Source organism: Chaetomium strumarium (assembly GCF_033439665.1).
Source record: "Chaetomium strumarium strain CBS 333.67 chromosome Unknown B0T15scaffold_1, whole genome shotgun sequence".
Lineage (NCBI taxonomy): Eukaryota > Fungi > Ascomycota > Sordariomycetes > Sordariales > Chaetomiaceae > Chaetomium > Chaetomium strumarium.
In genome coordinates this window covers 5233700-5248341 of record NW_026944429.1, presented here as the reverse complement: position 1 = coordinate 5248341, position 14642 = coordinate 5233700, and the positions used below count along the sequence as shown (strand labels likewise).

Below are 14642 nucleotides of genomic sequence, written 5' to 3'. Positions count from 1 at the left end.
AGTTTGTCTAAGGTACGTCGCCCTTGACGACGATCGGACATACTCCCTCTGGCAGAAGCCACTTCTTCCGTCGCCGAGTAATCCGCTATGCCTTCATTGCTAGGGAAGTTCTGGGCTCTTAGGACTGCTCTGAGGACTACTAGTAGAGCTCTGAACGCAGTCTAGAAAAACAGGTGTATAGATACCATGGCTTATTACTCAGGTACAGGAGTATTAGTACCTTACCTACCTCGGTGCCTAGCTTCCTTAGAGCTTAATGTAGCAAAAGGTCCCTTCAATTCGCTGACCACTTCCCAGATGTTATGCGAATTAATTCTAATGAGCAGAGCAAGGACTTCTGTAGGTCATAGCGCGCCTATCTGTCTCTCCTTCAACGTCTCTAGTATTGTGTCGTTCTATAGCATTCCATGTCGCGGGTTTGGATGGTGACTCCTGAAGATGATGAATATATACGAGCTAGCTAGCAGTATAGAAGACTAACTACTATCTTCAAAGGTTAGTATTCAGCCCAGTGTTGGGTTGGCGTGGCAGCCCAATCCTAACAGCACTGCAGGTCCAAGGGACACGCGGCGCTGCAGTCCGTTTGGCACTGCCAGTGATGTGGAGTTGGAGTCCCAAATTGACTTAGATTTCAAAGACGATGGCAAGCTTGGATCCGGCTCTGGATGGGCGTCTTGTTGGATCACCAATCTCAAAGCGGAAGTTCCTCAGACTCGGACAGCAAGTGAACTCGGACAGCAAGTGAACGCATAGATTACGACGACAGCGTAGTGCTACTATCACAGTACCATTCTACCCACCTGGGTGCCTACACTGCTAGGTAGGTAGAGGTACAATACGATGGTAGTCACGGTAGTTGGGTTCCAAGCAAACTCGACAAACGCCCGTCCAACAATCATTATTCTACATACTGGCTGTTAACCCGGCGACGTGATGACCCTATGACCGGCGCCGCCCTGGAAGATCTTATCCTTTGACTGTTAACGATCCGAGTGAGCTCTGATCCGTCTGATTACCTCCCAAAAGAGTCTGTTCCATCAACGAGAAATTGGCTGGCCGGATGTACCGTACTATAGGTAATTCTCAGGGACTACCCCTACCTTTACCTGCTAACAATGCTGGCTGCTTACATCAGTAACATGCCCGTCGGAAGGTCACATGGTATCCGTCTGTTGAACAGCTAGCACGACAGTGTGCTAAACCACTACAGGACACTCGCACACTTTCCGAGTGCGAGACTCGGCTTCGTATTGCCTCGCTATATCTTGTTGCAGAGCCTCGGTGTCCTTGCTCGGGCGATTTCTGATCTCGGAGTTGAAAAACTCCCGTCGCCCTCTTTGGATCTGCTTGTCTTTAATGCTTGAATACACTGAGGCTAATGTTCTTGATAGACCGTCATCCCACGATTGGCCTTGGGCTCTGGTACACAGCCCAACATAGACTTGTCAACCATAAGACCCAGCCAGCAAGTGCCAGCTAGTAAGCCCCCCTTGCCAGGTTTGATCCACCTTTCTTGTACATACAAGCCATCCAGGATTCGGTATCTAGCTTATCTCGCCTGCTTACTCCTTAAAGGGATTTGGGTAGGAGTTTGTCCTCCTTCTAGACGCGAGGTTAATACCATCATTATCATCAGAAGAGAATGTGCGACAGGAAAGTAAATATCACTTCCGAGTCTTTGGCAAACTCGCGTAGAAAGCCTTGACCTTGGGATGTACTGTGACCTTGCTCGGATCAAAGTTCAGGACTTGCAACCCCCCTGTGCTCCTCGCGCGTGAGAGGGCGACGTAGGCTTGGCCAGTCTCGAATACGCGGTTGAGGTCTACCTTAACACGGTCCAGTGTCTGACCCTGCGCTTTATGTATGCTGAGCGCCCATGCGAGGAGAAGAGGAACCTGAACGCGCGTTGCCAGCTTCTCAACGACCCAGCCGTCGTCCACCCATGGTTTGCGCACCCATCGCTCAACAGCCCACTCCTCCGGCTCGCAAAAATGGACCCGGGTGCTACCATCTTGGGTTGCAAAACGGACCACTGGATAGAGGGGTAAGTGTTTCTCCACCATCTCATCGAACGATCGTGCCGGTACGATACTGTCATGAGGATCATCATCGTCCCATTGACGGTGTAAGAACGAATGCCTGTTTGCGAAGCCAATGACGCGGCCCTGAGACCCATTCACGAGGGTTGAATCGATGTTCTTGATGAGCATGACCTGTGCTCCTTCCTTCAATGTCAGGGACTGGGGGGCTATGCAGTCGTTCAGGAGCATCTTGCGGGTATCCGGGTCTGTGATTGTCCCACCATCTTCTGCAGTGTAGCTATGGGCTACTCCCTTGATATCTTGCAGTCGTCTTGAGTTCGCCCGGTCTGCTTCATGGCGTAGCGGGAAAAGCTCAGTGGCCACTGCAGCGTTACTTTCCACAGGCCTGTGCAATTTTCGGAACGTCTCAATAGTAACAGGGGAGAGACAGCCTTCTCGAATCTGGTTCAGCATTACGGTAAATTCAGGATCCCTCTGCCTGTAGATTTGAGTCAGACCGATGGTATGCTGAACAGCGTGGTTCCATGTCTTGGACTCGAAGCAGAACTTCGGGCTGCCGTCATCTGATCCCTTCCTCACTGGTGGAAGCTGGAAAAAGTCGCCAGAAAGGACGAGCTGGATACCTCCGAACGGTAGGTTTGTTTCTCGTACCGCACGCGCAATCGCATCGAGTTTGTCGAAGAGGACGCAGTCAATCATGGAGATTTCATCAATAATCAAGACATCAGCACATAGCCAACGCCGTAGCTTGAACCGGTTTTTCGAGACGTCCCGAATGAGCTTTTCGGTAGGTGCTTGGCCAAGGCCAATTCCGGCAAACCGATGAAGCGTCGTACCACCAATGTTCTGAGCTGCAATGCCCGTGGAGGCTGTCACGGCAACGCGCTCGCTCTCTCCGAGGTACTTCGTCGCTAGGCCTCGAATAATCTTCTTGAGGAGGAATGACTTGCCGGTGCCTGCAGGACCCGTAAAGAAGACACTTCTTCCCTGCTCCACCACGAGGTCGAAAACGGTCCGTTGTTCTTCGTTCAGTCTCCCTTCGTCTGAGCATAAAGAGGTTTCATGCTTGACGTGTGCCGTTTCATGTGCTCGCTTCCTGGACTTCTTTGCCAGACTACTCGTGGTGGAGAGACACCTAAACATGGCACCAGACTGCCGATACCCTAGTACCAGTGATCTCATCTGCGAAAGACTCCGAACATCGTGAGCTGTCGTAATATATTAGATATTGCGCCTAGCTCAGGCGATACTGGTAATGCACTTACATAATGTTCGAATTTGGGCTGTCCAGAGCAATGACATTGTATCGGAGTGAGAAGATGGGAAATTCTGGCTCTGAGATGACGTGCGAGAAGCGGGACTCGACCAAAAACCTCACAATTCCATGAGTGGGATTTTGCGCGGACGCCGCATCCTTTCCTCGTCTGGGTGGATTTGAAGTGTGTTTTGGTGTTGTGGGACGCGTCACGCTGGTTTCAGCGCTTCACGCGGCAATGCACCCAGTCTTGCCGGGCCTCCCATATAACCATACGGTATATTTCACAGCCTGTTTTGTATTTCATGCACTGCATGGTACAGAGCGACCCTTGGAAGTTTGTTATCGCGGAACTGACCACAGGGCGGCCTGGTCTCAAATCCACCAAAACGTCTGTCTCAACGTCAGGGAGGAACATCTCGCGATGTTTAAAAGCCAGAGTTCATCTATGCCATTTTCCCTAGAGAAAGTGGCCATTGGATGTTGAGATCGGAAATCTGGGGCTGACCCTGGTTTTCAGTCCGGCGCTAACGAACTTTCAGGGGTCAGACTGTATTTACCACCTGGTAGGTACGTAAGTGGCCATTCTCCTGGATCCCGGGCCGGTCAAGACCCGGACCGTTCGCACGTAGCATGAGAGTCGGCGGGAACAAGCGACCTCACTCTACTATGCTGCCTCAGTTCAGTCTAGCAGTCCAAGTCATCTCTTACTCGTTCGGAAGCGGCAAGCTGAGGAGTGAGGACCCGAAACAATCTGCCTCCCGCTGCTCAGCACACCGCATTGGGAAGTACTAGTATCTGGACGATCCACGGAGTGTTGACATAGCTTGTTTACCTACCTAGGTACCTTACTCCCCTACTGGGCACCTTGCCTCCCGCTTAGCTATTCATTCGTCTGGAAACCAGAGGCGGATGCATCGACGTTTCAACCAGTCGGTTCACGACTGGCAAGCCTCCCGGTCAACAATCAGTTCCAGGATGGCGCTGAATGTGATTGGTCACTGTTGGATTTCGCCGGCCTCAGGAGCCCCTCTTTGCTGCAAGTGCAACACTCCTAAACTAGCACACCAGATTACGTCCTCACTTCCGTGTCCCCTATCATCATACTCCAACCGGAAAGGATGTAGAACCAGCTAAGCCTCGAGCCGGACGAAGCAATATGCACAAAGGATCAGCCCACTGGCAAGATTGGTATTCCAGAATAGTGAAGAAACATCTCAACTAATGCGGAGCCCAATGTAGCATCTTGGACGCGCCTGTTGGCCAGGTGATGATGCCTACTACGGCCATTCCTGCCAATCCGGCTGTCAGAGGCTCTGGTGCAGTAACATAGGCGACCCTTGGCTACCAATAGTCCAAGACGATTTTCTTCGTAGAAGCAGATTTCGAGGCAACGAACGACAAGCATCCTCAACGGCGTTTCGATGGCCTCGGGCCATGATCGTTCGTGCAATACACCGACGGACTGGCTCCAGACCCGTCATGACTTGGGACGACTCGGGAGGTTCATGCCAAGGGCCTAAGCATATGCCGTTCTATCGACAGCCTCACTTCTCACCGCCGTGTCTACAAACCCTGCTTTTCGAAGATCGAAGTGTGGCTCGTTGATCGAAGCCCAGCCAGTCTGGAGCCCATGGAGAGCGAGGTTGCCAGAGATGGCCGGCTGCTCTTCTCCGCGCCATTGCGCCCCCAAGCAGCGGTCAAGACAGGCTGAGGGGTACCGCACAATGCGCGCTTCTGCTCTTGGCTAGCTCCTACACTCCGTTACCAGAAGCTATATACCGCCGCTTTCCGTGTGATTGCAGCGTCTCTATCAGCTGCCCTTGACATGTTACTGCCAGCATTTAAGCAGAACAACTTGTCCCGGTTAGCGGACTAGTACGCCGAGCCCTTCTTGTGTTGACATCTAGTCTCACAGCAGAAAGCTTGACCCTGCAAGACCAGCAGTTCCATGCTCCACTTTCAGTATGGCATCTCTGCAGCAAAACTCAACGCCATCCAAATATCTCGCTACCGCGGCGGACTCTACGAGAGACCCCCGAGGTAAAGCCACGGCATCAGGGGAGGCTTTGTCTCTCGAGAAACAGCGCACAATTCCGGACTGCAAATCCATGCGGCTGCAAACTGCCGCCTCGTCCCCGGGGGCTCCGAATGCGGATTGCGACAGCCATCCGGACCATAACAGTATCGGATCTTCTGCGGGCCAGGCCAGCGATACAGCATCAAGCCTAATAGTTGACGCCCGCCCTGGCATCACTGCTCCCCCGAGCACCTCAGGAGCGTAAGAGACTTCCATCAGCGAGCATTGCGGTTCAAGCTTGACCCAGTGACAGCTACGATAGCAGCAGCGGCTCCGCCCCCTCTTCACGACCACCGTCCGTACAAGACCTAAGAGATCGCCTGACCGAGGAGTGGCTCTGGGATCAAGATTTCCCCGACGGCATCCACGCCCTGGCCATCCGCCTCCGTGGCATGGCAACTCGCAGTGCCCTTGCCAATGGTTCGGCGGCATTAGGTGATGGAGCCCTACCGGGCCAGGAGGTGTCTTTATACCCCGACGGTCTAAGTTCATTGATTAGGAAGTAAGGCAGGACGGTGACAACAGTAAGCGGAAGTATCTTCTTACTATGGGTCCACCGGGGTAGATCCGGCTTTGATGGGATGGTAGGATCTCGGGAGGTGGAAGAGGAAACTGCTGGGCTATTCGACGATCAGTCTTCGAAGACGATACGTGTCAAAAGCGTTTGTGGCGGTTTTGACTCGGTCGACCTCCGCGGTGCGAGCTGTCGGGCAGGGTGGGATTTGTCGGTAGTTTTCGACCGAAACCTTTCCACAACGGATTGTCCTGCTAGGTTAATCCTAAGATCTTTTGCTGGAGGAGAAGCCTACCTAAGGTACCTAGGCTTGATTTGCAAGCTGTGAGGCAACTGGCCTTTGGTGGTTCGATCCATGAGCGGAACTCCGCAGCTCGTGCCTGATCGACGCCTGATCAATCCGTGGCGAGCCAATCGGCAGATCCGCTTGGCATGTGATCCCTGGAGGCCTAGACCGGTCCCATGCGCAGTTTCCATCTTGCTTTTCGCGGTCGAACTAGAACCGGTGTGTCGTCAGGCGGATTGCAGTAACTAAGTACCAGGTACGTGGCTTCCGAACGGATGAAAAACTCCGCTGTCCGTCGTTCGAGGATGAATGATGACTGGTCATATTGCCCTATAGGAGGCCAACGTTGACCTTATTCACAGCGGAACGCCGCAAATCAAGGACAGGGTTGTCCCAGGGGGGGGGGGGGGAGGACAAGCGTAGCTCCCACAAGGGAGAGATGATTACCGGCAGTGTCGCCTGTCCAACCAATGTCCACCGGGTGCTCGCCCATTCTTCACGATGAAGACATCACCCCACCACCTAGGTGATACGGCAGAACGCCCGCGCGCCCCCGACATAAGTACCACTCATCAAAGTTGCCGCCTCTACTCCCTTGCCAATCCCGATGACGTATCACTATCAGCATGTCTTGCGTCGTGCGGTCCAAGACCCCGGAATGATTTGCCCTCGGGCTTCGCCACTGGAGATGGATCGTGCGGGCGGCGATGCTCTGCTGAGGACAATTCCCCGGGCGAATGTACGGTTCGGGGGCTTTGATGGCGCGAGGCATCGTCCAAATGCCGTCCATCCTAAGGCCTAACTGTAGGATCACAAGCTCCAACGACGATCCCAGAACCTGGTCCGCTGGAGACGTGGCCCATGCCACCCTAGGTACCGTATTGGTAACTTTGGCGAATCCTAGCGCTTGGACGGATCTTGACGGAACACCCCACAGCGGTTCGGGCCGCTTCAATTAGCGGTTTTAGCAAGGGGCTCAGGGCGTTGTGGAGCTGAGCTTAATTCGACTCGAGGCGATCACGGCCGCCAGATACCCCAGTTGCGCAAGTGATGCTGGATTATCGTAGGTGGCTTCAGAAGCCCCTTCAACTCAAGCTCATCCGTCACAATGGTGTTTTTGGACTGAGGTAACCCAGAAATGGATGCGAACCCCTCTCCCGGGAATATCCATATTCGAAGAATCGCTGATTATCTCGATTGTGGGAACCCCACCAATGCGAATCGTGTGAGTACCCCCAGTCTGCTGCGCGAGAAGGCGAAAAGTTTCCCAGAGAAAGAACGGCGTCCTGTCTCTCTCTTTTCTGGGGAAGGCCTGGACGGCTTGTTAGTCGTAGGCTTATCATCTTATGGCACTGTAAATGAACTGGGGTGGGAAGCGGCAGCTAAATGGAGGTGATTTGCGGAGCCAGCTCACGCTATAAGTCTGTTGCAACTCACCCATGGAATGGCGAGACGGACTTCCATCGGACCTGGAAGCAAGAAGGAATGGCCATCGTGGCTGCCGGAAGTCACAGGGTTATAAGGTCATGAGCGAGCGGGAACATCCGGTTGCTAGATGTCGATACAGCGCCTACGGCTCCGCTCCCTCTTCGGTTTCCGACAGGGCTTCTCCATTTGGCCCTACTACTTTGATCGAGGCTGCAGGCTGCAGGCTGCGGCTAACGGCGTTTAGACATGGCGCATGTTGGAGGCTGGGGGTGGCGTTCCGCTGATTTCGTAACCGCCCCGGCCGGGGTTGCAGCGGCGCGGACTTGTTGGGCCTCCTAAAGCGGCAGATCAACCCCCCACCACGAGAATGTAGGTGCCGATTAGCGAGCGAATTGCCAACAAGCGGGCTCCGTTCGATCGTTAGTTTTCTACGTTGACTGATCGCCTGTTATCCCGGAGTCCGGCCCCGGTAATCCGTACCTTAGGTCTGATGGTTAGGGTCAATTCTTGTGGCCCGTTTTCCGTAGCAAATCGGGTTCTGTGCGGCTAGGGGAAGCACTATGATCTGCCGAGGCAGGATGCCAACAGCCCAGGAATTCCGGGTTCCATGTCCACCTTACAGGAAGCCCACGAGTTGTGACGGGTAGTGTTCATGCAAGTACTTCGAGGTTGCCGCCGGCCGTATGCAGCGTCACCTTTCGGAAGAGTAACTCTTGACAGAAGGTCGAGGGCTACCCGATCTGGAGGTAAGGTACTGTGCTGAGCAGTTTTATGTCTATCGCCTAAGGGAATGTGTAGCTTTAACAAGCACAAAATCATGGACCAAGATACAAGTTAATATAGCATAAGGAATCGCGAGCGTAACCGAATAGCTTGATCAGCAGTGGGATCACAGGTGCCAAACTCACCTTTGCGGTGACCAGCGTTGAATGTCAGCCACAACTGCTGCGAGTAAAGTCTGCATGTCAAATTACCTCCTGTCTTAGGTAACAGCGCACCCTGTGGGACTCGCTTTGATTCTCCTTTACCTTGCTGCTTTTCCTTTCGTGCTCCTGTTGAATTCGGACTGCAGTGCGTGATATTCGAGCCGCCTGTAAAGGACATAGCAGTACCCAGTCTCAGCTTACAGTACCCTGTTCCGTCCTCAGGGTAATCCCGTCGGCGCGGGTCAGATCTGACGCAACACGGGGCACTCAGATACCGATTGACATTCAGTACGCCGAGCATTTCGATGTTACCGTGACTCTTGAGTATTTTTGAGGGGGAGAATGGTCAGTGCAGGCGAGATGCAGTTCGGCGATGGCCCTGACGCTCGACTACGGCTTCTCCCTCTGGCCCACACCTCCTCCAGACCTCCACTTCCTCCCTTCCTTCCTTCCACGCAAGTTTGCTCCCGCCCCTTCCCTTCGCTCCACACGCAATGACGGAAGGTGTGTGGCCATTCCAGACGTACGGAAATCGTCAATAGACCTTCAGCGTTTCATTCTTCGGCCTCTTCCGACACATTGCCAGGAGGGAATCTTTCAACAAGCGGTCGAGCGTCGCTCTGCGGCTCTTATTGTTGACTCTGACGGAGAAGTAGGCTTGGCAAGCCTATCAAGACATCTTCATTTTGCTCTGGTTCCTCCTCACGTTTTCTTGTTTTCCGCCTCTCCGGCCCCGTCCTATCAAAAAACCCCCTCCAGGCCTTCCCCCACATCCGGCCGCTTCTCCGGCGACCCAAAGGCGTATTCCAGCAACCCAGGGCCCCGCACGAACACGTATCGCTCAGACTCATAGTCCTCGAGGTCATCAGCGGCGTGCCTCTCTCTTGCATCGGGGGCATAGTTGGCAGCATAGAATCAACGATACGCGTCTGCACGCCGCACCCGGTGGGCGCCCATCACATTGTCCCAAATCGCTAGGAAAAGTGACGAGATCATGAGCTCCCTCATTCTCGTAACGGTAGGCGGCGCCACCACTATGCGGAAGGCTTGTCGAATACCCTTGGTCAATCGTAATATATTCGCTGCCTCCTCTCGCCCGGCTCGAGGTCCTCCGCCGCTACAGATCGGCGGTCAGCGCCCTACGACTCGGATAGAGAGCCTGACACAGCCGTGCACACACCGCAACGAAGCCACCTCTCTGATTATTCTCGAGCAGCCTTGCGCTCCATTGCTTGCATGTTGAGCTAGCCGTATCCCCCCCGCTCTCTCTTCCCACTGCCAACCTCCCTCGGCTCAACTGTCTGGCAACTCCCACTCCTGTCCTCAACTTATCCTGCAAGCTACCGGACACATAACAGGAGAATCCAGAACTGTGCAGTGGTGAGGCGAGCCCACCATCATCAGGGTTTCTCGTCAGGCATGCATGGACGAGGAAAGGGTTTGGCTCGCCGCCTCGTCTCCCAGCGGTGAACTGACGCACGCCAGCAGCCATGCCAACCACGTCGCACTTGGGCCGCCGAACCTAGGCCACAATGTCTGCTCGTGAAAATTCTTGTCGTTGGGCTGCATCGTAGTGTAGTGTTTTTGATATGCTCGGTAGAGTCAGCTCCCTTTCCCCCTTTTGTCTTTAAGACTCGGTTTCCCTTGTTGAGATCCTCTTGCAACGAAGCACCATGGAGCGCACAATCCCCCCTGTCATTCCAAGTCTTGACAGTAGTTCTTGTCGTGCGTGTAACATGAAGCACGGTACCCGCTCTCACCGCAGCTCGCGATCCGACCGTCGCTGTCCTGCCGTCCTGCCCTCTTCCGGATCAGATGGCTTCAGCACAACCAATCAAGCGTCGCTCACCAGCAACACAAGCCTGTCTGACACTCCCATTGATCCTGGCCATAGCCTGTTCCGGTCTCAGCCTCATTCGGCTTCACCGCGACCCCCTTCCCTGCCATATCGGCACCCCGTGCTTGATGTCTCCTCGGTCGGCATGGCGCTGGGAATCTGGTCACAGCCAGAGCAACACCACGGGCTCTATGCAACTCAGAGCCAGAAAGCCACCGACCATGGAAGCCCTGACAGTGAAGACGACTCGGCGACATCGATGATCGTCTCACGGCACTCTCCTGCCTCTTCCCCCCTGTGAGCATCGGCCCCATCTCAAACTGACAGCCTTGCCGTGCCACTGACAACCCATCCCAAGACCCCAATGGCCATCAGTCTTAGAGGAAAGTAAGAAGAAAGCAAAAAAGAAGAAGCACGGGAAGCAGAAAAGGAAAAGGAACCACGAGACAGACCCAGGCACCGCCCCAGATGCAGGCCCTATGTACGACCGAACGCGTCTCCCTTCGACTCCGCACGTTCAGATGGGAGGACCTCCGACGTACGAGGACCATCAAGCCGACGAGTTCGAGTACCAGACCCCGGCGCCGACTCCCCCCACGTACGACCCAAGCGACCTCAACCATGTCGGCGCATCATGGCCTCCTATTGTCTTTCCGTACCCGAGCGACCTTCCCGACGCCGATTTCAAGGATATCGTCGACTAAGTGGGAACCCAAACCCATCCGACGCCGACCATGACACGACTACCATGCGAGCCATGAACGCCCGGCAAAGAGGGCCAGGGGGCTGGCAGGCAAACGGTACATGCGCAAGCTGATGTCGACGAGATCGTGAGCGAGCGTCCTCCCCTGTATGCGCTTTGCATTGCATAAGAAATCAACAGAGGCGGCAAGGGGGATATAACGTGGTGAAGAAACACGGCAAAAGTGACGTGACCATATAGAAGAGGAAGGGGGATAAACAACAAAAAGGCAACAAGGCGAAGGGAAGGAGAAGAGAAAGAAAGGCGGAAGCCAAAACGACAGTTCAGATTGACCCAGCTGGAAAAAGGATTTTCATCATTTGTTTTTCCCCTTTTTTCATTTTTGCTTTTCTCCTCGGCATTAGAGAGTCGCCACTCGACAAAGCATCAGCTCCCTTACGCCCCTGTCCTTTGCCACATAAGTGTCTGAGCTCTCCGGGTCGAGTTCTACAAGGGGGTTTTATGGCTAGGATAAAAAGATTTGCTGGAACGGGCCATATATGCAGATTGATAGATACACCTTTGGCTTCATCAGCACCCAATATCAAGTTCTATGCTTTCAGTCATACGATTGCTGCATATTCACGATGGTGGTGATGCAGCGCAATGTGCAACACTCGGCTCGCGGTTCCACACCCGCCATTGTCATAGTATGAGTATGGGATACAAGGTGACTCTGGCTACCTACCTTAGTTATTGCTTCATGACTGCAAGAACTCCTGCTAATTAACCCAATCAATTAAGACGCGACCGGGTCGGTCGGGTGTGCATGCTTGACATGGTTGTACCCGATCAATGCACATGAGGCCTGCTTTCAATTACTCTTCGAGCCATACGAACTGCTAACATGAAGTACTTGTGATGAAGGGAGCCGTTCCGATATAATGTATGACAGAAGCAGAGGTTCAGGCCTCCACCTCTCTGATCCCTCCAGGTCTTTGTAAGCCCGGCGCACGAGCTTATTGGATGACATTAAACTGCCCATAGTTGTGGCACAAGAAAGCAAACATGCACAACACCCCTTCCTTCAACGACGCCGTAGCTAAAGCGTGCAACCACCGGTGCTCCCTGACTTCTACTTAGACAGAACTCGCACCATGATTAACTTTGGGCTCCATGATGACCACCCACTCAGGGGTAACGGGCCATCCGCCGTAGCCGCAGCAACCGGGCCGCGTTAGCCACCTTCCTCTACTCCGCAACCGGGCCTGTTGTCACGCTGCTAGAGGTCACCCTGGATGCAACTGGAGATCTGACCGGGACTGCCTCCAAGCATCCGTCAGCTCGGGTACCCAGACGGGACCGTTCCAGCTCATGGTGCCGAGGCCGCCAGCACGCAGCTGTTGAGCCGCTGGGCAAGAATTCGTAAGAGTTCCAACAGGGTGAGGACACAGGGACGTAGACATAGTAACGGCAGTATATCTTTAGTACATCAAGTTCAAGGTCGCCAGAGGGAAGATTGATGTCAGCCTGCCCGGGCCGTCCATACAGCGTACCTTAGCTATCCCGAGACTCAGGAAGGAAGCCGAGTTTGTTAGAGCAGAGTCGGCTCGCATCGTTTGTCTATGGAGCGGCCGCTTGTGGAACTGCCGTTCTGTTTCCGACTTTCATCGGGGTAGTCAGTCGGTACGGGGCGTGAGCCGAAACAAGGGCGAAATGCTTGGGTTGCACGGGGTTGTGGCAGACACTTCGCACAAATCTCCGGTCTGAGGTCGGCATGATGATGCCCGAAGGCAAACCGCATTTTCGACAGATCCGCCCCTGCTCTTCTGCCTTACCGTGACCCCGCCAGCCCGGCCCAAGGAAGACCATCTCATGCCAGAGGGATAACGACATGTTGCAGAATGGGGGCCGACCCGGGTCTTTCTTTCAGGCGACCTTGGCGTAGGAAAAATGTGCGGATCATGGCCCTTGGTGAACTAGTGATAAAAAGTTGCTTGTAGAGTCACGCACCCGCAACCTGATTGATGGGCCTCCTCAGCTGCCTATCCTGTCGATTCTGGTTGTCTCCCTCTTGTTGTCTGCGTCGGCCTGCCCAGAAGAAGGCAGCCAGGTGCCCGCAGCCTTATCACATCTGCACATCTGCCCAGTCATTCCTTTACTGTAGCCACAGTGTTGATGCACCCAGATGACAGTTGAGTGGCTCAAACATTGATCAGCCAGAATGTGTTTGCCCAATAATGATAGGGCTTTTGCATGTTCAGCTATGCCATGCGTGCGGGGTCGACGCCAACCAAGCTGATTTCATGTCCGACAAGTTCTGACAGCCTGCTCTATGGAACGCACTTAGCGCCCAACTGCAGCCCGTATGCGGTTTTAGGCCTGACGCTTCAGAAAATGGTTCTCGCACTATGCGGATGCGGGTGTCTGCAATGACAGCTGCGGAGAATTGAAGGCAACCAAAGTTGCCTTCACCTTTCAGCGCATATCATAGGTTGTCTGACCGGATCGGTCTCAGTGCCTTGTCGGGAAAAGCGCCAATGCATGCAACATGCCGGGGAGACCAAGGGCTCCAGACTTAGCCCCCAAGACCTACCGAGGGAGGGCGAGACAGGTTGACCCCAGCTCAGCTGGCTTGGTGCATCGTGGTGCCCCCCATAGGCCCCTTGTCAAGACCTCATGAGGCTGCCAAATATGCCAGTATCTGAACTGAAATCCAGACCAATCAACAGGAGCCTACCTTACGTACGTGTTGAGGATTTGCGAGCCGGCGTACCTACGGTACGCAACTTGCAGAATCCTAAACTAAATACTCTGTGCTGATCTCAGGACTTTATAGACATGCCGCATGTTTTCCAGGCTCTTTGTCTTTTCTAGGCAGTACCGTCGCCGTTCGTCTTCGAAAGAGTATCATGACGGTGGGAGGTGATTTCATCTTGAGAGTCTCCCAAATGCGCCAATACAACTTAGAGTTGTCTTTTCAACAAGCTGAGAACATCATCTGCAGGAAGTCGTCCAGAAAGAGATGGTGATTGAAACGAGTTTGAGTCTCCGCTAGGTTGTTGGCTGCTTGAGATGGGTTGAATTATAGTGAGAAGGTCAATGTCCGACGAACTTGTCTTTTCGATGGATGCTTGATACTAGCAGTTGATCGAATACCCCGCAACACATGGCTCAAGATGGCGGTCATCCGACCCCCTGCCGAGCACATGTTTCAACGTTCCAGCTTGGCAGACTCCCCCCACCTTCGGCTTCGCCAAGGAAGCGGATCGGCGGGTAGATCGTCCATGAAATTACCGAAAACAGCACCCAGACTGTCGGCGCTGTTGAGCTTGGCACAAATGGATGTCCGTACATACGATCGCGACATCCAACATACCTTACATCACAAAGTACGCAAGCTGCTGTGCCGAGGACCATTAGTATCTTGCACGAGTATTGTACGAGCTTTCAGACTCTCCAGTCTTGTAACTAAAACCAAATTCTCCGTAGATGCGTGCATTCAGCATTCTCAAGTAGGAGGATTCATTGCCTCAGGTCCATCCGGCGACACCGGGATGACGTGGATGTTACTTCACTGCTCGCATGCAAA

The 14642-nt window shown here is 53.8% G+C and overlaps 1 protein-coding gene across 1 annotated transcript; it reads left to right on the top strand.

Moving 5' to 3' along the window:
• The first annotated feature begins 10114 nt into the window (after positions 1 to 10114).
• On the top strand, positions 10115 to 11322 carry B0T15DRAFT_57191 (uncharacterized protein). Its single transcript, XM_062870873.1, has 2 exons — positions 10115 to 10665; positions 10727 to 11322. Exons 1-2 carry the CDS (start codon positions 10205 to 10207, stop codon positions 11070 to 11072), a joined length of 807 nt encoding a protein of 268 aa, XP_062726741.1. The 5' UTR covers positions 10115 to 10204; the 3' UTR covers positions 11073 to 11322.
• Positions 11323 to 14642: the final 3320 nt, after the last annotated feature.